Here is a 25,531-nt window from a genome sequence, read left to right as displayed (position 1 = left end):
TCAACACCACCCAAGGTTTAACCCAGATATTCCCAACTCCATCCATGTTATCCCCCTGGGGGTGCAGAGCAGCCAAACCCACCCCTGCAGGGCCAGGACCTCTCCCTCCCTGCACCCACCACCCCAAACTCCTCAACATCTTGAACCCAACCCACTCTCCCAGCACTTCCAAGCCCACATCAAATTCCCACATGTGACCCCACGGGGCTCATATTCCCCCAGGGAATGAAAGAAGCCAAAAACACCACCTTCATTTTGATCTTTTCCAATAGTCTCACTTTATTAGATACCACACCAAGAGAGGATGTTGTGCTGCATGCAGCGGAAGACTCAAGTATTTCTAGGTCCTGTGTAACATTTTCTTTTTCTCTTAATAGTTGTAAACTGCTATTTTGCTGTAAAATCACTGCATGCGACTTGGGATGCAAAGAGCAGTAGAAGAGGCTTTTCTTTTTCTTTTTTTTTTATTTCTTTTTGAGTTGTTTTTCACCATTCCCAATCCATATGTGCATGCTTTATTTACAACGAAAATAAAGAGGTCATTCAGGGCAGAAATCACCATCAGAAAAACTGAGAAGAAGGTGGCAGAGACCAGGACTGTGGTTTGCACAATACTGAGGAGATTGGCAAGTTGCACTTGATTTTTGTGGGTGCAGAGAGATGGTTGGAGTCTCCTTTGTCCAAAGGGAAAGCAGGCTGGACAGAGAATGGCAATTCAGGACAGGGGGATGGCAACTTTAACTGAGTTGTTCTGCACATACAAAGGAGGCTGGGCTGCTGCAGGCCTGGGGGGAGTTAAGGAATTGCTTAAATAAGAGTTTTTAAAGGTAATTTGACCCTCAGCCACACAGTTCCCCAGCACAGCAGTGCCCAACTGCTGCTCTGAGAGGAGCACAGAGGCTTGGCTGGATCCATCAAGGGGCATAGAATAATTAAGGTCGGAAAAGATCTCTAAGATTGAGTCCCATCATTGATCATGGAGTCCAACCATCCCACAGCTGAACCAAAGCAGAGAGGTTTTAGCACAGGACACAGAGGGAAACCATCCAAAAGACAAGGGTCACTTCAGTCTGGGTCATGGAGAGTTGGGCTCAGGGTCTCTGGGATGGCACAGAGTCAAGAACTCCATGAAAGAAAGGGGAAAATTTCAAGGTGTCCTTTTCCATTATTCCCTCTGTGCCACAGGACGAGTCTGGGGGGAGGGCAGAACTCTCCCAGCTTGGGCTGGACAGAGCAGAGGATGCACAGGGTGGTTTAGGCTGGATTTCCCCAGCTGGTGGTCCAAGGGTGGGCAGCCCAGGACTGTGAGAGGCAACACAGCCCTCCTTGGACATCTGGAGCCTGGGCTGGGCTGCTCTGCAGCAGCAGATCCCTCAGCACCAGGGTCTGTGTCACCAGAGCTGGTGACATCACTTGGCACAGACCTACAGGGACAGTCACGGAGTGTCAGCACTTGGGGCAGGTTCTGCCGGGGGGGAAAAATAATTTAGGAAAAATATCAAAGACTCCTCCAACTCCAAGGAAAGAGCTGTCCAGGCCACAGGACAGCTCCCAGCAGGCTGCAGCAGGGGGAGCACGGGGAGTCAGGGACTGGAGGGCTTGAGATTTCACACAACATGCTCAGTGTGCAGCCCACTGACAATATATTCCATAGTGCTTATCGTGCTACTATCAACTATGCTTGAGGTTATCCAGAGCCAGCAAATGGTACCAAAACTGACCAGCATCACTCTGAGAACATCTTTGCTCTCCTGCTGTCGAAGACAGGCTGAACAGCTCCAGGAGATGGTTGAAGCGCAGGCTGGAGACAGTGGTTCTTGTGCAGAATTGGAACAAACAAAACAAAACCAGAACAACCAAAGTTTGGAAGACCTCTAACTGTTCCAGTTAACTTCAGGAATTGTGGTGTTTCAAAGCAATTTAAAGCAATAATCCTTGCACACAGCCAGTTGGTGGGAAGTATCATCTCCCTCAGCTTCCCTCCTGAGCAGGACACTGAAAATGCTCAGCACAGGAGGGTGCTCTGAGGGGGCACAGGGACTGCCCTCAGGGTCAGTCACTACTGCACGGCTCAGAGGGGAAGAGGAGGTAGTCACAGCCTTGAAATATGGGTGGGCTCCTACAGGAACCGTGTGCAGGTTCCTCAGGCAGGAGGAACCCCCCAAACCTGCTCCCCAGTGAGCACAGAGCTCCCTGCTCCTCACAACTGGTGTGTCAGTGGTGGATCTCCTCAGCAAAGGGTGTGCCATGACATTGCTCAGGTGGACCAAACCAGCAGGAAAGCTCAAGCAGGACTCGCAGGATGATGCCGGTGACGAGGCTTTGGCCTAACCATGACAACACAGACACCAGGGCACGGTGACACCCACACCAAAGCCAGAGAGGTCTCATTATTGCAGCTGAGGTCTCGAGATCACACAAGCAGAACAGGCCAGTGCTCACCACCCCAGTGCCCAACAGGGGCTGCACATCCCACTGGGGACACCGGAGCCACGAGCCCATGGCAGTGGGAGGAGCCAGAGGAGCAGAGGCTGGAGGGACACAGAGCATCAGGCACACAACGGGAACGCTACCATGGGGTGTGTGAGACCAGAGAGAGAGAGGAACAGTCAGAAGGGAACTATTGCTTGACCAAATGACACACCAGGGGAACTCGATGGCCTCCCCTCCAAACCAAAAAATAAACAGAGGAAGAGAATATAAAAGATCTGGGCTGGTTTTCAGGTGGAGGTGAGGACAGAGGATGCTTGAAGAGGCAGAGGAGCATCGCTGCCCTGGGACCAGGGGCTGTAACAAGGCATGGCTGCGCTGGAAGACAGACATCAGAGATCTACGGGAGCTTAGCAGAGGAGGGGCCACTGGGGAGGGTGGGCAGCAGCTCCCTTTAATCACTGGCAACATGATTCTCGTTCTGGAGGGTGTGCCAGCGCTCAATCTTCTTGTCCTTGTTCTTCAAACATTCATACCAGTGTTTCAAGCGCTCGCCCTTGGCCGTGATGCCGAGCTGGCAACCGCCTGGCACAGAGGGAGAAGAGCAGACAGCACGATCAGATGTTCCAGTTAACACTCCAGAGGGACAGAACTCACATCTGCAACACTTTTTCCACCTCCTGGATCAAAAATCCCATGGAAACACCCAGAGATGCTCTGCCTGCCCAGAGGGCTCCCAGGGTGCTGGCGATGGGGAGCACGGTGGGTGCACTGGATGTGGGTACAGACACCCCACCAGCTGCCACCATCCCACCTGGGGTTCCTCACAGGGTAGGGGACACCCGCTCCTCCCAGACAGCACACACTGTACCAGGCACCCAAACTGAGCCCCAAAGTGCAGAGACTTTCAGCTCACCAATGTAGTCATTGGATTTTCCGATGTCGTAATCCCAGACAGAAATGTCCAGTGACTTCTTGGCCAGGTCGCTATGTTTTATGTCATAGAAGAACTCCTGCAGAGGGAGAAAACACTCAGCACATGAAGCACTCCAGGAGAACACACCCCAGAACCTGCAGTTAAGGGATGGCACGTGTTCTCTGTACAGCCAGGAATCAAAATCCCATGAGAGAAGAGTTAAACTTAATGAAGGGAAAATGCTCCTTTTCCTTCTAGCACCTTTTCCCTCAGAGCCACAGGAGCTGAGCTCACCTCTTGCACCTATGGGAGCCCTTTCCAGGTGTTCCAAACAGCACAAGGAATGCTCATCCCACCCAAAATCCCCAGCCAGGGAGACACAGAGTTGGCAGCACTGGCAGCAGGGGGTGTTTCAGGGTGTATGTGCTGTGTATGTATTCCCAAAATACTCCCGAGCACAGAAGTGGGGAGGGAGCCTGAACAAGGAATCAACCCTCAGAGTTTCTATTCTGCCTCCTCCACACAGCAGAGAAATTAGCTAAATTGATTTATTAATATAAAAATAGATCCATCCCTACCTCGTTAAACTCGGGATTCAACGTCTTCTTCTTAATCTGTGTCTTGTGCTTGGCCTTTTTTCCCATATCAGGTTTCAGCCAGCTGGGGGCAACAGAAAACAGCTCAAAACTCAAGTGCAGGAACAGGGGGAGTTTATAAGCTTAGAAGGTGAGTTTCTGGGCTAGAAAAAAGGCACTGTTGGTATTTATCTAAGGCCAGTTTCCCTTCACACCTTCTAGAGGATGTGGGGGCAATATGGGGCTGGGGCTGTGCAGATCCAGAACTGGAGATCCAGAACTCAGCTGGAGAGTTGGGATTAAGTAGATCTATGTTGGAAGTGCTTGGGCACTGACCAGGCTTCCCAAGGCACTGGGCACAGCCCCAATGCTGGCCCCAGGAGCATTTGGATGATGCTCTTGGGCACAGGGTGTGGTTCTGTGCAGGGCTGAGGGTTGGACTGGATGACCCCTGTGGGTCCCTCCCAAGCCAGCACATTCTGTGATTGTGTGAGGTGGTTTTGGGAGGCGTTCCCAGCTGCTGCCCAAGGACAGCAGGTGGCCCCACGCCCACGTGCCACAGGCCCAGCCATCCCCAGAGCTCACTCACAGCTTCACGAAGGGGTCGGAGTAGCCGTTGGCGTCCATGGCTGCCAAGTGCACGCAGCGCACGATGCCCACGATGAGCCCACCCTGCTGGGTGCTGTACATGAGGGACACCAAGATCTTCCCACGCTCCTCGATGTCCCCACCACGATCCACCTGCGGGAGGAAGCAACCAGAGATGGAGACAGGGCGGCTGAGCAAGGAAAACTGTCAGCAGCAGAGCAGAGAGGCAAGGTGGGCACCAGGGAACCTTGAACCTCCAGGAGGAGTGGGAAAATGGGCTCACACACCAGAGATGGTGGGCAAAAGGGAACCTTGAACCTCCAGGAGGGGTGGGAAAATGGGCTCACACACCAGAGATGGTGGGCAAAAGGGAACCTTGAACCTCCAGGAGGGGTGGGAAAATGGGCTCACACACCAGAGATGGTGGGCAAAAGGGAACCTTGAACCTCCAGGAGGGGTGGGAAAATGGGCTCACACACCAGAGATGGTGGGCAAAAGGGAACCTTGAACCTCCAGGAGGGGTGGGAAAATGGGCTCACACACAAGAGATGGTGGGTGAAACGTGCATGGAATGAGTTGTCCCCCAAGGACTTACCTCTTCTTCATACAGAGCCATCCCACGGGATGCACCAGTTGTTCCAGCACGTTTTGTCTTGGATGGGAAAGGGAAAGAGAGACTGCCATGAGTGACCTCAGCTGGGGGAGGCACCACCCTGCAGCAAGAAGAGCCCTGGGGTCCCAGCCCAGCTCCTTCACTGGACTCAGGAATGTCCATCTCCTCCATCAACATTCACCTCAGTAGATTCAACACTGGGGGCAGAGCTCAGGGACGGAGCAACCTGCCCTCTTCTCCCATGACAATGCCAACAGGAGAGGTCTCCAGAGTCACTCTTATCTCCTGGCCTGGATGTGTCACATCAGCCCAGACACAACTAGGAATGCAGCTCCTAAAGGTGTCAATGAAGGTGGGCACCTCCACCTCCTGGCTGATTCCAGCCCCAATCCCAACCTCTCTCACATGCCACCTGTTTGGAAGCCCAACACGAAGGGCAGCAGAAGGAAATCTCACAGCCACTCACTGGTATTACTCTCTCCAGGCAGATGTTGAAGTTCTTTTTCTGATTGGCTTTGAGTTTTTTCAAGGAAACTCGAGTTTCTCCAATAAACTCGTTGTGACCAAATTTGTCTTCATCACACACAGAGATCCTGAAGGGAAGAGGGAAAGGTGGAACATCAGCCAAGCTGGAGGAGCCCTGACTCCAGAGCAAAACCCAACCCCCTACAAGGCCAGTGCTGGGGGCTGGACGGAGAAAATCCCCCAAAAACCACTCTCTATCTCTCCTCGGACCAAAAGCCATCAAAAACCCAAACTTCTGGTTGGCCAAAAAAAAATCCACATTTTTACCATCTGCTCTGGGACTGGGCAAGAAATCAACAGGTGGAAATTTGCTGTAGGAAGGAAAACACCAAAACTCTTTATATATATATATATTGACATATTCATATTTTGCTGCAATACTGTCCAATCAGCACAGGCACACAACATGCTCATCTCTACACTGATAAGAATTATAGAGATGTCAATAATTTAATAATAAATTACAGGGTCAAAATGCCTTTTTCTCCTCTTTAAAGGACCATCCAAATCACCAAGTTCATGTTGATTTTAATCAAAAAACACTTCCAGGTGCCCCATCATGTCCTGCCTTTGCTGCCAGTGCTCTCCTCCATGTGAGGAGACCCCCAGTGCCCATCCCACCCCTCCAGGGGATCCTAGACCCTGCACTTGCCTGAGGGTTTTCCTCTGCATGTCCTCATCTGTGATGCCGTGGTACACCAGGGTCTCGTTCCACACGGGGTTCCGGGTGTTGCGCAGCGTCTTCGTCCTCAGCTTGTTTGACTGCAATGACAAAGCACGACATCGTTCCAGCCCTGAGCTCCTCCCACCCAAATCCCAGTCCTGGCAGAGATGCTCCATCACATCTGGCTGGTTTGACTGGGTGATGGTGGTGAGGCATCACCAACCCAGCAAGGTGCACCTTTACATGAGCACTGGGGACTCAGTGGCACGTGGTGGCACATGGTGGCCAGGGCAGCCTTCACTGCCTGGTTTGGTCCCTCTCTGGGGTCAGTTCCCTCAAGGACACTTGTACAAGGAGGAAGGTGCATGGGCCAGGCTGTGGGGACTCAGATCACAGTTCTCATGGTCTAAAGGAGGTGACAGCTGGGGAATGGAGGAGCTCTGTCACTTAGCCATGTGTCTTTCACAAATTCAACGTTAAAAGAATTAGAAATATCAGCAAAAGAGAGCAACAGAAATCAAAGCAATTCCCAAGATCACGACCCCCTGATCTACTCTGCTCTAGTCCAGAAATCCCCAACACAAAGTAAACCTGCAAATATCAATCCAACGACTTTAGTATCAGATTTCCCCTTGTTTTACACTTAGTTTCTCTGAGCAAAAATCTGCTGCAGGGAAAAGCTTTGCAGCCCCTGGGCAAAGAGCCACTGGGCCAGTGGTGGTCATCCCTTCCCCACCAAGATCAGCTCAGCAGGCTGGGGAGGGCGATTTCCAGGGATGTCCACGATGGAGTCAGAGGTTCCTCAATGGTTCTCCCTTCTCAGGTCTAACAAGAACGTGCTGCAGCTTCAAAGCAAATGGACAGTGCAAACTCTGGCAATAAATAGATTTTTGGGCAGATGTTCTGTGGTGCATTAACAGTGTCGCCTCCTCTGGAGCTCCTCTCCATCCCTAAGCAGATTCCTGCCTGCAGGATGAGCTGTTCCTTGGCTCTGGGAGAGCATCTGGGAACATCCCCACTGTTCAGAGACACCTCCGGCTAAAACAGCAGCAGTGAGTGGAGAAACCAAGGGGGGGAAATCTGACAGAGGGAAAAGGGGCCTGAGGGGGCTCTGAGAAACTTCTGCTCCAGCCCAGCCCAAAATGCACCCAACCAGGCAAAGCCCCACCTTGCTGGCTCCGGGCAGGAGGTGCAGCTTCACGTAGGGATCGGCCAGGCCGTTGGAGTCCATCGGTTTAAGGCCCTAAAAGATGATAAAATGATCACAGCATGTGAGTCCTCCTTCAGCTGAGCCAGAGAAGGGAAGGAGCTGCCCATGAAGCAACTCAGCGAAGAGCAAATGTGCTCAGTGACCCAAGAGCCTCGTTCTCCGCCCCGAGCCATCGTGGGTGTCACGATGTGCTGAAACGTCAGACTCACTCGAGGAAAAATCATAGAATTACAGAATCCCAGGAAGGTTTGGGCTGGAACAGAATACAAATATACCAAATTCCAACCCCCTGCCATGGGCAGGGACACCTTCCACCAGACTTGTCCAACCTGGCTTTGAGCATTTCCAGGGATGGGACAGCCACAGCTTCCCTGGGAAGCCTCTCCCAGTGCCTGATCATCCTCACAGATCCACTCAAGGAAAAGCCCCCCAGCCTTCGTCTGCCAGGAGCTGTGGTGCCAACAGGGCCAGGCTGGGTGTGCCAAGGGAGCAGCCTCTGCCAGCAGCCACATGGTTTCCATCCCATCATACCAGAGGAACCAGGAGCCACATGGACTCAACTCAGGAAAAGAAGGGGAGGAAAAGGAGTCCTTACCTTGGCCTTGATGAGGGTGCAGTGCAGCGAGCTGTTCTCCTGGTCGTAGAGCAGGCTGAACTCCAGAGCTCCCAGAGTGGCTGAGAGAGGGAGGAGAGGTTGGAAGCAGAACCTCATTAAAACCCCAGCTAGTAACTGTATTTAATCAGCCCTGATTAGTAATAATTAGAAAGATTTGAGGGTCAAACGTAAAAGCTGTTTAATGGACATGAGACTGTGCTGGCATGGGCCGAGCTGCCACCAACCCAGTTGGACTCGGGAGCTCTGCCCAAAGCTTTCCAGAGGAGGGACAGCCCAGGGAGAGCAGTCTGGGGCTTTGGAGCTGAGCTTAATTCTCACCAGGCAGAGGAAGAGTAACCCTACAAACCCTTCCCACAGCAGTGCCACCCTGGACCGCCCTGAGATGATGTTCCAGCTTGGGGACAGCACCTCCTCCCAAGGCTGGGGGTCAGTGCTTGGCTCCACAATGGGAGAAACCAACTCAGGCTTGTCTTCACATATACACCAGGAAAATATCAGAGGGATGAAGAGAAGGCACAGAACCTCAGCTGGGTCCAGCTGCTCCTCCTCAAGCAGCCCTTCCCACCCAGGATCTCTCCCACAGATGCTGAACTCACTTTCCTGCAGCAATTCCCTTTCTTTTAGGAGAGCAAATGGCTGAACATCAAGATCTCAGGCTGCAGAGGGGCTGCAGCCACCAAACGCTTCCTAGAGACGGGCCAGTGGTGTTTCTCACAGCAAAGGATGCTCAATGGAAAGAGGCAGCTGCCTGAGGGACTCCAGTTTGGAAACAGGAAGGTGATGTAAGCTCAGAGTCTGAGTCATCACATTAGAGCTCAGCATTTTGGTGCAAACCCAACTGAAGATCCCGTGGGCTGCACGGAACAGGCTGAGCAGGGACAGCCTGCAAGGCCCTGCCAGAGACCCACCACCTCACCCTGAGAGCCCCTGTCCCCCAACAACCACCTCCTCAAAGCCCCTCCCTCCCGTGCTCCCTGGGGACATACTGCCTTCATCCGAGTCGTAGCTGTTGGCATCCTCCTCCTCTTCCTCCCGGGGCTGCTGCTGCCGTTGTGGGGCTGTGGATGCAGCTGGGGCTGTGGGGGGCTGCTGGAAGGTGGGGGGCTGCCAGCCTGGCCTCTCCTCCCTGGCAGCATAGCCCCCTCCTCGCTCCTCCCTGGCAGCAGCACGGGCTGGCTCTGGGGCTCCCAGCGGTGGGCTCACTGTGGGAGGGATACCATTAGCCCCAGGAGGGACCCCTGTTAGCCCCGGGTGGGCTCTGCCGTGTTAGCCCCAGGTGGGACCTCCGTTATGCCTGGGAGGGACCCTGTTAGCCCCCATTTGGGATCCCGTGAGCCCCAGGTGGGCTCTGCCCCATTAGCCCTGGTGGGACCCCCTTAGCCCCAGGTGGGCTCTGCCCCCTACCCCCACACTTACCTTGTCTCTCCGGGAAGCGCCCGCCTGCCCCGGGGCCCTGCCTGGCAGCTGCAGGTGCCACTGGGGACAAACCAGGCGTCACCAGGGGGGTCACTGGGAGGTGCCTCCCTCCCTCTCCCACCCCAGCACAGCAATTCCACAGCCAGGGAGGTCCCTGTTCACAGCAGGGCACTGGGGTGGGTGCCCCCAGGCACTAACCCCCCAGCACACCCCACCTGCAGGGCAGGACACTGGGGTGCCCCTGGGCACTGACCCCCCAGCACACCCTACCTGCAGGGCAGGGCATTGGGGTGCCCCTGGGCACTGACCCCCCATCACACCCTACCTGCAGGTGATGCTGCCGGAGCAGGACCCGTGGCGGGTCCGGCAGTGGTCGGTGGGGGCGGCCGCGGGGCTTGCACGGAGTTGGTTCTTTTCACACCTGTGAGGAGAGGGGAATCAGCACAGCCCACTCTGGCAGTGCTGTCCGCCCTGTGCCCCCCAGCCCCTCCTGCCAGGGCTGCAGGAGCTCAGCTCTCACCGGGGCTCCTGCTGACCCCACTCTCGGTGCCGTAGTTGCGGCTCTCGGTGTCCCCAGTGCTGTCCTCGCTGCCACACGGACCCGGCCGGCCCTCGGCTGGCTTGCGGCTCCCCCGGGGACCTGCTGTGGCATCACTGCCTGCAGGACAGGGATAAAGGCAGCAGTGAGGCTGGAAGCACAACCTCCCATGCCCAGGTGACGCCCAGTCTGGGTGTCAGCAGCAGCAGGAGGAGGGTGATGAGCGCAGCCACTGCAGCATCACACCCACAGCTTTGGGGACTGCAGCAGGAGGGCTCTGCACCATCAAACCTGCACAGGAAAACCCAAAGGACGTGGGGACACCAAGAGATGCAGGAATCCCACGGGAAAACAAGGCCAGAGTCATCCATCACCCAGCCCGCAGAACCCATCAAGCCCTATGGCCTCACAGCTCCACAGGCCCCAGGACAGGGACTTCATGTTTCCCTTCTGTTGATCATCTTCCATTCATTAAGGAGGTGATGGTGGCAGCTGCCTCTGCCCTTCACTTCCATCACCCAGAGGATAAATCCCAGCCATGCTCTCCAGGGTGCCCAGAGCTCCACAGTGATAAATTGCAACCCCTGGATGTGATGGGAAAGCTCCCGACGCTCACCTGGAGCTGGAGACGACGGGGATAAATCTTGGCTGTGACACAAATGGGATGTTTCTCCTTGGCTGGGCTCTCAGGGTCACCAGAGAGAGTGAAACGCAACAGATTGGCCGTGGGGGAGAGGAGGGAGGGCAAAACCCCGGGATGCTGAGGAGCAGGGAGGAAGGGAAAGAGCAGCCAGGCCCAGAGGCCCCATGGGGCAGGAACAGCAGCGCAAGAAATCATTTTCCAAGGGAGCTTTAGGAAAATCATGGGCATGGCATGAGCATGCTGAGCACCAGGAAGGACCTGCAGAGCTGGCAAAGCCTCCCTGACTTGCAGGAGCCCAATGAAAGCTGCCTGTTGTAGGGGCACCAGATACTGTTGTGATTAAAAGCTCCTAATTAAGTGGTTTCCCCAACTGCTGCTGCATGGGAATGGGAAGATCACCAGTTGGGAGCAGCAGGCTGGGCACGGCCTTGCCAAGGCTCCTCTGGAGCTCCCCACCAAGCTGTGGCTAAGCCCAGGTACCCCCAGTGAGTGCCCCCATGGGGTTCACTCCAAAACACAACCCAGACATGCAGGGCGAGTCTGCATCATGTGGGGTGGAGAGAGCACAGCTCAGGAAAGGCTGTGCCACCAACACGAGGCACAGGTGGGAACTCAAACACAGCCACTGTCACAACAGACCCCAGGCTAAAGGAAGGGTAGGCTGGAGGGGACCACTCCAGAGTGAACTGTCCCCTCAGCCCCACACTCCTCCTGCACAGAGAGGGAGAGGAGAGAGGGGTTTACAGCCCCTGTGCTGCTCCCAACTCAGTGACAGCCCAGCCAGGAGCAGGTGGGGTTGGAGGGGGGCAGAGATTCTCAGCACTCTCATGTGGAACTGTGAAAATGGGGCATCTTACTCAAAATTAACTCCCAGTGAGCCCTTCTCACTCTCTCCAACTGACAGAGGGGAGAGCCAGGGTGGGTCGGGCTCTGCTCCCAGGGAACAGGGATGGGACAAAAGGAAATGGTCTCAAGCTGTGCCAGGAGAGGTTCAGGTTGGATATCAGGGAAAATTCCTTCACTGAAAGGGCTGTCCAGCCCTGGCACAGCTGCCACCATCCCTGGAGGGATTTAAAAGCCACATGGATGTGCCCCTGGGGACATGGGTTAGTGGTGGCCTTGGCAGCACTGGGGGAATGGTTGGGCTTGATGGTCTGAGAGGGCTTTTTCAAACCAAAAAATTCCATGATTCTAAGTGGTGGAGAGGGCAAGGTATAACCATAAAAACCCAGCAGTGCATCCTCACCCTGCTCTGCCTCCCGTGCACAGCACAAATCTGGGCACAGCTCTCAGCTGGTGCCCTTCAGTGGGGGAAACCAGAGCAGAGCAGCTCAGCTCCTCCACCCCTTGCAGACATGCACAAGCCCCCACAAGACTCCTGGAGCTTCTCCAGGAGGTCTTCCAAGGACTGCAATTAAATAAGCAGCAAATCTGCAGCCCCTCACAGCAGGACCCACCACCCCCAGAGACAGCTCTGTGGGGGTGGGCAAGCCCAGGAATAGCTCAGTGCCCGTGTGGTGGGTGGCAGCAGCAAGGAGAGGTTCTGCTGCAGCCTCCCCTGGGAAACTCAGCAGGAAAATGCCACAGGAATGGAGGGAGGGAAAGAGGGTGCTCAGCACAGGGCAGTGGCACAGGGAGGGGCACAGGCTGTGCTTACCCTCGGCGTCCAGCTCGGCTGGGGAGGGCCCGGCCTCCGCCTGGCCTTGGGGGCACAAACACAGTGAGAAGGGGTAAGGCTGCAGCCCACAGTGTCACCAACCCCAGCCTGGGATGTGCTGCCACCAGTCCCCCTTATTCCTCTTAATTCCTACCTTTCCCAGCCCTCTCCATCACCCTGTTCATGCCCAGGCACTGCCCACACTCCCGGTGCCCACCTGGTACTGTCTCACCGAAGGATGTCCCTGTCATCCCACCCATCCCACCCCAGCCAGCGTGGGTGAAGCCTCCGCAGCAGGGAGGGAATGGCAGCATTTTCCTACACAGGCAGCAGCCACAGCACTGCTCTGGGGGATTTTTCCTGCAATTTTCCCATGCCAGTGACACAGAGAGATCCCATACCAGGCTGGCAGCACCCTGGCAATGCTGGTGGCAGGCCCCGCTGGCACCTACCTCGGGTGGGTGCCCGAGAGGGCAGTTTGGGGTCCGGGGGCGGCGGCTCGGCCGGGCTGGGCTCACTCGGGGCTTGGGGTCCCTTGTTCTTGCTGACTGGCATCGGCTGGGGCAGCATCTGCTTGGGCAAACCCTTGAAGAACCAGGCACCAGAGCGCTTCCACACCTGGGGGGGCAGGGCAGGGGTGGCACCTGTGTCTCCAGGGGCATCCTGGGGGATCCATCCCCCTCTGCCACCTGAGTCCTCCTCCAGCAGGTGGGGGACATACAACTCCATACTCCCATCCTGCTAATTAATTAATTAAGCTGGCTTCCTGCTGCCTGCAGTGTGAGCCAATCTCTGGCCACAACAACCTCCTGGACCCCAAAACTTCTTTTTTGACAAATAAATGCCAGTTTATATAGAAAACAAGACCATCCTATAAGAACCAGACTCGAGCAGCTGGACAAGGCTTGGTGGTGCTGGAGATCACCTGAAAACACCTGGGAGCTTGAACTGGTCCCATGTGGGAGGTCTGGGGTGGGGACAGAGCACGAGGTGACACCAGGGGTAGGGGGAGCACATTCAGGGGGCAGGGGGGGCAGATGGGCCCACACTCACCTCCCGCTGCTCGCTGCAGATCTTGCAGAGCCAGATGGCATGGGGCCGGTTGTTGGTGGTCTGCACCCCACACTTGGTGCAGACATTCTGCAGGGAAAACAAAGCTCTGGGTGGCCACAGGGACACCACGGCCACTGCAAGGTCCCACCACACCAGCACCACCAGCGGGAGCTTAATGAGGGCTGGTTAACAAGCACTGTCCCAGCACAAACACCAGTGGGCACAGAAACCCTTGGAGATGTCCCTTCATGTCAGTGTGGAGGATGTGGGGCTGTGGAATCACATTCCCAAAGACTGAGGTGCCCCTTGGTATGAGATGCTCCCCCAGATCTGCCAATAAAACCCTCCCCAAGGGCTGCACTGATGCTCTGTGTGAGTCATGTGTGGTAAAACAAGTTGTTCTGTTCTGCAAACTCCTCCTTTCCTTCCCACCCAGAGCACCCTCTGAAATCCCCAGTCCCACCGGCAGCCCATGCCAGGACTCAGAGCCCATCACACCCCTCCAACTCCCCCAGGGACATGGGAATGGCCAAGTTCAGCCCCCTGCACTCGGGTCCTGCATGGACACCCATCCCACCCTCCTCTCCTCCCTGCCCAGAGCTGCAGGAGCCCCACTGAGCACCCCCTCCCTCACAAGCACCAACCTCACTCCAAATCATCCCATCCAACTGCCAAGAGCCCGAGCTCGCCATATAAATAGAATTAACAATCCCTGAGCCAGCCAGTCCACCTGGCACCCCTGCAGCACCTCCCTGCAGTCAGGGAGGATTCCTGGGGAGACAGGCTATGGGGGTCTTGGGGGGCAAGCTGTGTGGGTCTTGGGGAGGTTGTGGGGCCCAGGGAGTGCTATGTGGGTCTTGGGGAGGCTGTAGGGTCCAAGGGGTTCTGTGTGGGTTCCAGGGGGTTCTGTGTGGGGTCCAGGGGGGCACAGGGAGGGGCTGTGGGGCACGGGGGGGAACTGTGTGGGACCCGGGGGGGAACTGTGTGGGACCCGGGGGGGCACAGGGCACAGAGCAGCCCTCACCTTCTTGCAGTCCTCGCAGACAGCGCAGGCCGAGCCGTGCGGCCCCAGCTGTTCCCCGCACAGGATGCAGCGGTTCACGCCATCCCCCAGCACGCTGCGCCGCATGTCCTCCAGCCTGGTCATCAGCCTCCTGCCAAAGGGGCACAGCAATGTCACCTCAGCCTCGGGACATTGGTATTGGGGTTAAGGTCCTGCTCCTGAGGGAGCTCCTTTTCCTTGTGCAGCTCCCAGGTGAGACTCTCCCATTCCAACTGTGCCACCAGGGGAAAGGACATCCCAGCAGGGAACAAAACTCCAGCATGGCTGGAGAAGAGGAGGCTCAGAGGTGACCTCAGCACTGTCTAGAACTACCTGAAGGGAAGTTCTGGCCAGGTGGGGGTTGGTCTCTTCTCCCAGGCACTCAGCAATAGGACAAGGGGGCACGATGGGCTCAAGCTCTGCCAGGGGAAATTGAAGTTGGAGAGCAGAAAATATTTCTCTCCAGAGAGAGTGATCAGGCATTGGAATGGGCTGCCCAGAGAGGGGGTGGATTCCCCATCCCTGGAGGTTTTTAAACTGAGATTGGACATGACACTGAGTGCCATGATCTGGTAAAGGGACTGGAGTTGGACCAAGGGTTGGACTTGATGGTCTCGGAGGTCTTTTCCAACCCAATCCATTCTATGATTCCATGTCCTTTAGACTTTGTACTGGGCAGAAATGACACCAGCTGATGCAGCCACAGAGGTGACACCATCCCCTGTGAGGATTATGAAGGTTTGAAGCTGTGGGCAGGTCCAGGCTTAGAGTGTACAGCTGGGAACAGCGAGAGATCATTAAAACTGTGAGAAAACTGGCAGGATAACTAAAACAAAGTGAGATAAGAGAAGATCTGAGAGGAGCAAGTTGTGAGAATGGAATGTGTGTTGAAAATTTCTCATGAAACAAAAAGTGCATCTGGAGTGTGAATAACATCCAATTAGAAGCTGTAATAAAATATATGGACTCATAAACCTGTGAGAACTGGCCATGGGAGGGATTTAGAATATATAATGTAACCTGTAGTTTGAAGGATATCTTTGTTTCTCTTTGTTCTTTTGTTCTTTTATAGGCAGGACCTCCACATGGAGAGTTTGGCACCACTGAAGCAGCTTTGTCCCCAAATAGAAACTTTTCCACCCAGTGACTGCCCATGAAGAGCTGCAAGCAATCCTGGAAGGGCTCTGGTGAGGACTGAATTAATTAATTAGCTTCCTTATTAATTAAGGAAAAATATTGCCTATAGAGGAAATTATGGAAATTCTTTTAATGAAATGCTAAAAGCCCACTGGAGAACAGGTTATAAAAACACACCTGGTTCCTGCAAAGGCAAACAAACCCCAGGAGTTAAGGAAGTTCTGGCAAAGCAGCACTGGCAAAAGGAGTTTGGGAAGCAGGAAGGAGCTGCCAGCGCTCAGTTAACCCAGAATCCTGGCCCTAAAAATAGCACAGGAAGGGAAAAAGGATGCATTATTTATGCCATTCACTGAGGAAGGAGCAGGAACGAAGAAAGGGAGGAGGAGATCCAAGCCCACCAGAGAGAGCAGCCCCCAAGGCCACCAACCCCCCCTCAGCCTGACCCAAATCCAGCAGAGCCACAAACACAGCACAGCGTGAAAAACACCAGGAGTTGGGAAGACATTTTCCCACATGTCTGATGACACCTTTGAGTTTATGGAGACTCAGCTGCCAGCACCTCTGAAAGGCTCGTAAAGCATCTATGAGCTTCCCTCCACACGGGGTGCCTCTGGTTTGGTGTCCAGCTGCTTCCAGGATTCCATGGGGAAGGGCTGGATGAATGAACAGCAGCAAGAGGGGGAAAAAAATCATGCAAACCCAGAATGGTTTGAGTTGGAAGGGTCCTTAAAGCCCATCTCAGCCCAACACCTGCCATGGGTAGGGACACCTCCCACCAGCCCAGGCTGCTCCAAGCTCTGTCCAGCCTGGCCTGGGACACTCCCAAGGATGGGGCAGCCACAGCTTCTCTGGGCAACCTGTGCCAGGGCCTGCCCACCCTCACAGCCAGGAATTCCTTCCTAAAATTATGCACTGTGGGACATGCAGCCTATCCCAGTTCAGGAATTCCTCACTGCAGTCAACAGGAGCATCTCAAGGCATTTCACCAGCCACCAAGTCAAGCCCAACACAGGGATGTGGCTCTACAGAGTTATCCAACCAAAGCCACATTATCACATCATTTAGGTGGGAGACATCAGCTCTTCTGAAGCCCCCCAGGGGCTCTCTCACTCCTGCCCTGGGCTTCAGGCTGCCGGTGTGGAGGGTTCTTACTGAACCAGCACAGCCCACTGGCAGCAGGGAGCTGGCACTGCTGGCACTGGGTGGGCAGCAGCAGAGCCAGACGGAGCCAGCAGCAGGGAGGAACCACAGTTCTCACAGTTACAGTGTCACCAGACAGCAGATGGAGGAGTTCACAGGTTCCTTCAGTCTCCAGCGCCTGCAGCGACACCACCGCAGGGTCTCAATGCAGCAACTCTGGTTTGCAGCCTTGCCTCAAAAAACAGCATCCTTGGGCCATGGAGGGGGAATTCTGTGCTTTCCCACTTCATGGAGAAGGGATCTGCTAACCCAACTCCCTGCTCCAGTGCTGGATGGAGCTTGGAGCAACCTGGTGGAATGAGATGGTCTTTAAGGTCCCTTCCAACCCAAACCATCCTGGGATTTGCTCAGGAGATGTGACTGCGCATCCCTGCCCATCAGTGGCTTTCCCAAACTCCATGGCCTGCTGCAAACATGGAGCTGGCAGTGACTTCAGAGAGTGCATCATCCCACCAGCCCCAGCCAGCAGCATTCCAATAAGACCCTGGAAACTGGCTGTTCCCCAAGCCTTTCTTATTTCAATGAAATGAATCCCACCCCACGCATGCAGGGTCCCCACCGAGAGCCCCCCACAGCAAACAACCCACAGACCCAGCTTTTGTTGCAGCACATCCTTCCCACCTCACCAGGGGGAACATTTTGGAAAAAAAACCTTCTTTTTCCAAGCAGCAAAGAACAAGAAACTCCTGCAAATCTCCCCCACGGCTGCACTGCAAGAGCTCCAAGCAAAGCAGCTTCCCCTTGGAAATCTGCAAGCCCAAACAAACTTATTATAGAAACTAGAACAAATGGCACAATCAAAGGGATAAAAAAAAGAAAATGAAAAAGCCTTTGCATTTCAAGAGATTCATTATTTAGTTGCAAAATCTCTCCCAGTCTCTCATTTAGCGGGAGCGGCTCCTTAAGTGGTTTGTTAACCAGTGGCAGAGCTCAGCAGCCAGAACACACACCTGTGGCACCCACTGCAAGCCAAGCACATTTCCCTAATTAAAACATCCCTTCAAGAAGGAGAAATTGGGCTTTCTTTTAAATGGGATTCAAATACTGCTGAGAGAACTGGATAAAAAGTTAAATTTTAAGGCCTGGGGTGAAGCTGGCAGAAAAACCCCTGGGAAAGGGGGGGTTGTGTTGAGACCCCTGGGCTTGGAAGCTCCTGATTAAAGGGGGGGTTTTGCCAAGACCCCTGGGCTTGGAAGCTCCTGATTAAAGGGGGGGTTTTGCCAAGACCCCTGGGCTTGGAAGCTCCTGATTAAAGGGGGGGTTTTGCCAAGATCCCTGGGCTTGGAAGCTCCTGATTCAGTGATAACTGGGATTAAAAATGCCCAGGTTTCTTTCCAGCTCCATCCAGAGCCCCATTTCCACAGTCTCCCACCAGAGAAGCCGTGCTCTTGCCAAGCTTTCTGCCTTCCCCAAAGCTTTTCTCTCCCCTAGATATAATTTCTTTATCATTTTTACTGCCCACAGACTCTCCAGTTTTTCCCCTCACACGTCTCCAGGGCTTCAGCAACATCTTCCTCACCATTATCCATCCTTCCAAGTGCCCATCCCTGTGGCCTCTGCAGGACTGACTTCAAAGAGCAGGAAATATCCTTCCAATTGTTCAAACAGGGGGAAGAAGCCAAGAGAGGAGTAGCTGAAGGTGGTGGCAGGGAGCTGGCTCAGCCCTTGGAGCGGGAGAACATCCATCATCTCCCAAAGAAACACGGATTAGTCACTGATGGCAGCGAGATGGAAGCAGCTGTATCTGAAATGCTCCACGTGCACCGAGATAACAGCAATAAAACAGTCCCCTGAGAATATATTAACGACCCAGCCCCATAAATATGGTTTAGGAGAGATAGGAGAGCAGCCCCAGGGCAATGAGTCCTCTCTGGGAGCTCCTGCTCACGCTCCAGAACCCTGGAGAAGGCAGGGAAGGGCTCACAAGAGGCTTGCAAACACCTCCCTGGTCTGTGGCAGGGACAGGTTCCCACAAGCAGTGAGGGACCACCTTTGGCTGGGCTCAGTCCTAGATGGGATGGAACTGGTGGTGGGTTTGGCAGTGTTGGGGTAGTGGTTGGATTTGATGATCTTAGAGGTCTTTTCCAACCTGAGTGATTCCATGGAACTCTCAGTGCTGCAGCATCAGCATTTTCTCTTGCACCAGGACCAGAGGGATGTGAAGAGGGACAGAGAGTCACTGGAATTAAATGCTGATGGTCCCAGAAACAAGGCTTAACAGCAGGGCAGGCACAAGAGCTTGTTGGGTTTAAATATTCATCACCACTCCAAAGTTAATGGCAAAGATGCACTTAATGGGCTGTAAGTTGTGTCAGGGAGGGCATTTAATGCAGTAAAAGGGGTGGGAGAAGAGCCTGATCCACAAGGAATGACCTGGATCCAGGTGCTCCCCAGCACCACGTGGGAACCAGCAGGGACAGACTGAGCCACCAAAAGCCACAACCACGGCAAAAAGAAACTCCAGCAGAACACAAAGGAGGTCACAAAGTGCCTCCAGAATTAAGCACTCTCTGCCTCCATGGGGAAATGATGTGCCTTAAAGGGCTGAATATTAAATTAAGGCTAATTTTAATGGCATAAAAGAGACAAGAAAAGCAGCCGAGCTACAGATTAAAGAAAACATAATTAAAATCATGATGGAAAATAAGAAGCAATTTTCCTCCCTTACAAGTCTGCAGGAAACTAAAGGTAAAGCACCACTTGGGCTCTCACCACAGAGGGGAGGTGCCCACAGGGACCTGTGTTTTCCCAGGTATCCCACTCCATGCTCATGTACTTGCTGCCTCCCTGGATGTGTTACAGGAGGGTTGTTATTTTACAGGCTCACCCCAGTCTTTGACATAAAGGATTATTTTTTAGGAAAAAAACAACTGAAATCCCACAAAAACTCCAGCAGCACATGAGTTGTCTCCTGGCCATGAATTAACTTCACCTCCTTTGGAAGTTGGCATCTCAGGAGACACTCCTGGCTGTCTCCAGCAACCTCTCTGCCCTCCCTCAACCCCTAATTTTCATGGGATGTCTGCACAGCAGGAAGAGGAGCTGAGGCCGTGGTGCCCAGAGAGCCTCTCTGCTGCTGGTCACTGAGGTGACCCCAGCCATCTGCTCAGTGTCCACCCAGCAACAAGCAGCCAAATCCAAGTGCAATCCTGCTCCAGAGCTGCCCCTCTCAGAGCAAAGGTGAGAGGCTGTGACCCCCAGGGAGTCAGTCAGGCCCCTGCAGCGCAGAGGGGACCCAGGAGCTGCGTGTCACCTCACCCCTGCGAGAACCAGCTCTGAGGAAACATCAGGCTCTAACTCTGGGTGGTTTAAGATGTTTCCTCAATGCCAGGAGCAAGCTGGAACTCATTAGGCAGCAGAGCAGACTCAGTGTGTTATTGATGGCACCCAATTATAGATACATAATGGAGTCAATTAGTGCCTGCAGGTGTTCCTGTGTCAGCTGGGAGGAACAGGCTCCTCCTGGACTGCAGCTGGAGCATCACCATCACCACCATCACCACCACCCCCATCACCAGAGACAGCACAGGGACCCCCTGAGCACCAGCCAGGACAAGCAGGGAGGGAGACAGGATAAGAACAGATCCATCCCTGCCAACATGGACCTCTGATCCCTCTGCCCAGCAACTTTCAGCCCATGTCCCTCAAGCAGCCCAAAGGATTTTCCTCCTCACCCAGCAGCTGTAAAGTCCTTCACCAGCTCCAGCTGGACATGCTCTTGCTGTGTCATGTTTAAGGTGATTTGAGCTCCTATTTATGCTTCTCTGTGCCATGAGACAACAGCCCAGCCAAAAAAAAAAACCCACACAAAGTGTCCCTGTCCTACAATCCTCATCAGCATCCAGCTCACGCATCCCACGGGCTCCATCCACCCTCAGTGCCAAAAATACTCTTTCACTGGATTAATTTGAGCTGGGTTTGACACAAAGTCCAGTTCCACAGACAACAACTCAACAAGCAGCATTGATTTGTTCCTAGCTTGGCTGGTGGGATGGAGGATTCAGGAGAGGGGACACAAGAGGGCAGGACATGGAGGGGACTAAATTGGGAGAGACATCAGGCACGAGGAGGCTCATCTGCAGCCAGCACCAGCTGTGGGATTCAGGACTGCTCAAGTATCAGATGTAAAGCTCAAATGAATCCCTCAAACAAATCCACTTACTGACACAGTTCCAAATATTTACCACATCTTCCCCCTTTGGAAAGCACACCCACTCCATGTGAGCTATTCCTTCTGTTAACCAAAACCAGTGTTTTCAGGGAGTAATAGAATGTTTGGGGCCGGAAGGGACCTTAAAGACCATTCAGTCCCACCCCCCACCATGGGGGACACCTTCCACTGTCCCAGGTTGCTCCAAGACCTGTCCAACCTGGCCTTGGCCACTTTCAGGGATGAGGCAGCCACAGCTGCTCTGGAAAAGTTTAATGGATTTTTTCCCTTCTTAAAGGAATAGAAAATCCCAGCAAATCCCAGGAGCTCAGGCTGTGCAGGAGCAGGTCCCTGAGCAGGCTGTGGGCCATCCCTGCCAGGGCCAGCCTGGCTCACAAGGATTATGTTGTAATATGAGGAGCTCTCCTGGAGAACATCCGAGCGGCTCCCGAACGGCTGATTCCGTACGAGGCTCATCCAGGCGCTGTCCCACATTTGTGGAGCTGAACATGCCCCAGCTCGTGCTGTGCAAGCCAACAAACAAAAGGGGCTGGCACGGCTCCCGCTGCGCCTCCAGGCAGGAGGGGAGCGGCACAGCCGCCAGCATTCCCGTTCCCATTCCCGGCAGCTCCATGAACGAGCAGGAGCCAATCCCGAGGGCAAAGGAGCCTCTGCAGGCTGGCAAAGAGCTGCACGGTGCGAGAGGAGCCTCTCCCCCCTCGCTGCCCAAAGTGATTGATGCCTAATCCAAAGCATCGCGTTTGAGAGTAATTCTTCCAGGGCTGCAAATAGGCAGAGCCCGGGAAATGCTGCTTGAAAGCGCTTTTGGGGAATGAATCACCACCATTCAGAGCTGCTTTCACCTGGTTCCTGCCAAGGAGTCTGGAGAGGGAAGCAGTTCATGTTGTGAAGAGGGGGGATACCAGGCTGGGGAGGCACCTGAGCCTGGGGGAGCAGCACCTCCAAAGGGCACCTGCTGAGCCCAGCACTGAGAACAACCTCTGGCAAGGCAGTTCCCAGACCTCTCCTCCCCGAGGATTTCTAAAATGAGTATATAAACCCACCACTTTGGAGGCCACAGGTGCTGGACCACCCCATGGCTGCACCACAAACACATTCGGTATTTAATGTTATTAAGGAACAGCAAAACTCCCCCAAGACACAAGAGGGGCTTTGGCATTCCCAGAGCAGTGAAGAGCACAATTCCTGCCTGGGTTTGAGGATATTCCCTCCAAAGAAAAAAAAAGCTCAGCAAGAAGAAACTGCTCCTTTGTAAGGAAAACAGGAGTGATGCCTGACAAACAGGATTATGGAGATCCCCCCTGGAAAACCAGCCCCAGCAGAGCAAGGGGATACCTCATCACCATTGCTTCACCTGGCACCTTTGCCCAGGAAGGGAGGGAGGCAGCAAAGCAAGCACAGGTACTTCTCACCCTCTGAATGGGCACAAGGAATGCCCCCAGTACCCTCAGTGGTTGTGGGCACTCGAGGACCCCCAGGAGCTGGTCCCAGTACCCCAGGAGCTCTTCCCAGCACATGGCCAGCCCTGAGCATCACTCAGAGCTACTCAGCCTCAGGCAAAGCTCATTTCAAGGTGGCAGGAGGGACTGACCATGGGGATGGATCCATCACCCCTCCAGACCCATGTCTGTGGTCCCAAAACAAGACAAAACCCCTCGTGGTGAGCCATGACTTTGCCCACACTCACAGGGGCTCAGTTTCCTGGACAAGCAGTTTCACAAAACAAGATGTTATTAACAATCCCTGTTGGACTGAAGGACATGGATGGCACCACAACCCTTGCCCCAGAGCCCCATGGCACTCGGAGCAGCAGCAGCTCCTGGAGCAGCTCCCGCCCCTGCGCAGGTTCCTCCTGGATGAGAACCAAAGATCCCCCGCAGGCTCCATTCAGGAGAAACACTGCAGTGCAGTAGCTGCTTCCCAGGAAAGCAGCCAAGCAGGAGCTTCCTTCCTCCCGTGGGTGCTCTGGACCCCCAGTGTCCCTCACCCGATGCGCTCCTGCTCCATCTCCTCCATCTTCTCGGCGCGGGCGATGACACGGTTGATGATCTCCTTCTCCTCGTCCGTCAGCTCCTCGCCCTTGCGCTGCCGCTCGGCCTGGCCACCCCAGCCAGGGGGGTGCCTGTGGGGACAGGGATTCACCCCTGGGTCACGCCAGTGCGTGTGTGCAGGGATTCACCCCTGGGTCACACCAGTCTCTGTGTGTGTGTGTCTGTGTGTGTGCAGGGATTCACCCCTGGCTCACACCAGTGTGTCCGTGTGTGTGTGTGTGTGTGTGTGTGTGCAGGGATTCACCCCTGGGTCACACCAGTCTGTGTGTGTGTGTGTCTGTGTGTGTGCAGGGATTCACCCCTGGCTCACACCAGTGTGTCTGTGTGTGTCTGTGGGGCCAGGGATTCACCCCTGGGTCACACCAGTCTCTGTGTGTGCGTGTGCAGACATTCACCCCTGGCTCACACCAGTGTGTCTGTGGGGCCAGGGATTCACCCCTGGGTCACACCAGTCTGTGTGTGTGTCTGTGTGTGTGTGCAGGGATTCACCCCTGGGTCACACCAGTGTGTCTGTGTGGCCAGGGATTCACCCCTGGGTCACACCAGTCTGTGTGTTCAGGAGACAGCCAGGCACCAATTCCCAACCCCAAAAATGGGGACACACCACCACCCCACCCCTCCAATCCCTTCCAGCTGCAAGCAGCCTCCCCCACCCTGGCTGGGAGGTCTTATTGCCATTTTTTGAGGGGTTCATGTGGACAAAAAATTCCTTTATAAAAACACTCTCATAATTTCCACATTTCAGGCAGCACAGCTCACTCTGCAGCCCCCTCTCTGCTGTGGAAGAGCAGGTTTGCCAGCGAGCAGCAGTACCAGATGAGGTGGGTGGGGTTTTTTTGGGAACATTTCACCCCACATGCGAGTGTTTCCTCCTCTAACACCATTTCCAGGGATCCTTTCACCCAGCCTGGGTGTCAGGCAGAGATCACCTGGTGACAGGGCAGTGTCTGCCACTCAGAATGGAACAACAAAGGAGGAAAAGGCAAATGTCCCTCATAGTCTCATCTTTCTGCTCATCTAAAGACCTTTCCTGGGTATTTCCCTCCCTGGATTGAACAGACTCGCACTGCCTTGAACTTAAATCATCAAAACCCCATGCAGTGCTTCCCAAACTTAGTTTTGGGTATATTTTTAGCATCTCAAGGTTTTTCCTGTCCTCTCACAGCCATCAGAGTAGCAGGTAAAGAGGTATAATTAAAAAAAACCAAAAAGCAAGGGAGATACTTACTGCTCCTTCTCACTGCTGGGAGGCACAGGGAAAGAGAGGAATACGGATTAGGTGAGAGCAGGGACAAGGACAGCCCAGCCTGGCACAGCCAGAGCTCTCCCCACCTCAGGGTGACAGTCCCCAACAGTGTCCCCCCCATGGACCCTCACAGAGCAACTCCAAACATGAGCCTTGCCCAGCCCTGTGTCCTCCTGCACCCAAACCCACCCAAACAGGGCAGAGACCTGGATGCAGCACCACCTGTACGGGGGTCACCCTGGAGAGCACCAGGACAGATGGACAAGGCCCCTCATCAGCACCAAGTTGGTGCCCACCCACAGGTCTGTCCCCACCACTCGCTCAGGGGGTTTAGGAGGCATCACCACAATATTCCCTGTCCAACTGGCACAAACCCCATTCCTGGTGGCCGCAGAAGAACCACCCCCATCCCCTCCTGCCCCAGGGCCTCCCCTCCCTGCTCTCACCTGGCTCGGACAGACATGGTCCTGTCGCTGGGGCACATCCACCGGTCGGAGCTGCCGCCCACCACGGCGTCGGTCATCGCCCGCTCCGGGGGCACCGGGCACCGACCCCGAGGCAATCACCACCTTGGCACAGCCGACCAGGCAGTCCCTCTGCTCCCAGATAGCAGCAGTGCCACTGAAGGGAACCTGGAGCTTCCAGCCAGGCTGTTGGGAAAAATCGAGAAAAATGCCAAAGCTCACACCGGGAAGAGCTTTATTTTTGGCACTGAGAGGATTTGGAGCAGGAATGTTGCTTTGGTGACTGTCTTGATGCAGTGCATGAGGCACAGGAACCTCCAACCCAACCAGCCCCTCCCAGGAGGCAGCACAGCCACGCTCAGCACAGGTGTAATTAAGGAGATACCCAACCTTATGTTAATTATGAGGCTTCTGAGCTGGGAGGGAAGGAAGGGGATGTTCCATTTCAGGGCAACATCTACAAACCAGGGAACTTCCTCCCCACAGCCCAGCACATCTCATTGTCCTTCCCCAGATCATGTTCCTTTTGGAACAGAACTCTTTTTGTTTGCTAAAGTTTTTGCCAAAGGACTCCAGGAGAGGCACTGAGGGACGACATGGCATCAGACCCAAACACCGTGGTCTGACCCTCATCTCCAGAGATTCATCAAGAAGGGGCTCTTCAAACCCTTCTCCTTTCAGCAGAGCTGATACTTTTATTAAAATACAAATTGATGCCAAACCCACAGCCTGGGTGTTGTGTTAGTCCCATTTTTTGGAGATTTTACCCTTCCACC

The 25,531-nt window shown here is 54.4% G+C and overlaps 1 protein-coding gene across 4 annotated transcripts; it reads right to left on the bottom strand.

Moving 5' to 3' along the window:
* Nucleotides 1-273: 273 nt before the first annotated feature.
* Nucleotides 274-24,882, bottom strand: RPH3A (rabphilin 3A). 4 transcript variants are annotated; one of them, XM_071572346.1, is made up of 19 exons: nt 24,738-24,882; nt 24,274-24,288; nt 22,982-23,116; nt 14,469-14,598; nt 13,445-13,531; nt 12,844-13,009; nt 10,074-10,211; nt 9,879-9,974; nt 9,554-9,613; nt 9,124-9,339; nt 8,117-8,196; nt 7,480-7,554; nt 6,300-6,409; nt 5,589-5,715; nt 5,105-5,161; nt 4,511-4,662; nt 3,925-4,006; nt 3,347-3,443; nt 274-3,015 (listed from the first exon to the last, which is right to left on the bottom strand). In XM_071572346.1, the coding sequence occupies exons 1-19, from the start codon at nt 24,812-24,814 to the stop codon at nt 2,885-2,887; spliced, it is 2,031 nt and encodes a 676-aa protein (XP_071428447.1). In that variant the 5' UTR covers nt 24,815-24,882; the 3' UTR covers nt 274-2,884. The 4 variants fall into 4 exon arrangements, with proteins under 4 accessions (XP_071428447.1, XP_071428449.1, XP_071428448.1 ...); XM_071572348.1 differs by lacking the exon at nt 9,554-9,613; XM_071572347.1 differs by lacking the exon at nt 24,274-24,288.
* Nucleotides 24,883-25,531: the final 649 nt, after the last annotated feature.

Source organism: Pithys albifrons, chromosome 17 (genome assembly GCF_047495875.1).
Source record: "Pithys albifrons albifrons isolate INPA30051 chromosome 17, PitAlb_v1, whole genome shotgun sequence".
NCBI lineage: Eukaryota > Metazoa > Chordata > Aves > Passeriformes > Thamnophilidae > Pithys > Pithys albifrons.
The sequence above is the reverse complement of the archived record's forward strand: the minus strand, read 5'-3'. Positions and strand labels throughout refer to the sequence as shown.

Bases quoted from the DNA above. Each gene is read 5' to 3' on its own strand.
- RPH3A (XM_071572346.1), bottom strand. From the start codon at position 24,814: ATGACCGACGCCGTGGTGGGCGGCAGCTCCGACCGGTGGATGTGCCCC. The intron at 13,010-13,444 runs GTGAGTGTGGGC...CTGCCCCCCCAG, and splicing joins TCTGCAGCGAGCAGCGGGAG to GTGTGGAAGCGCTCTGGTGC. The intron at 9,340-9,553 runs GTAAGTGTGGGG...TCCCTCCCACAG, and splicing joins GCGCTTCCCGGAGAGACAAG to TGAGCCCACCGCTGGGAGCC.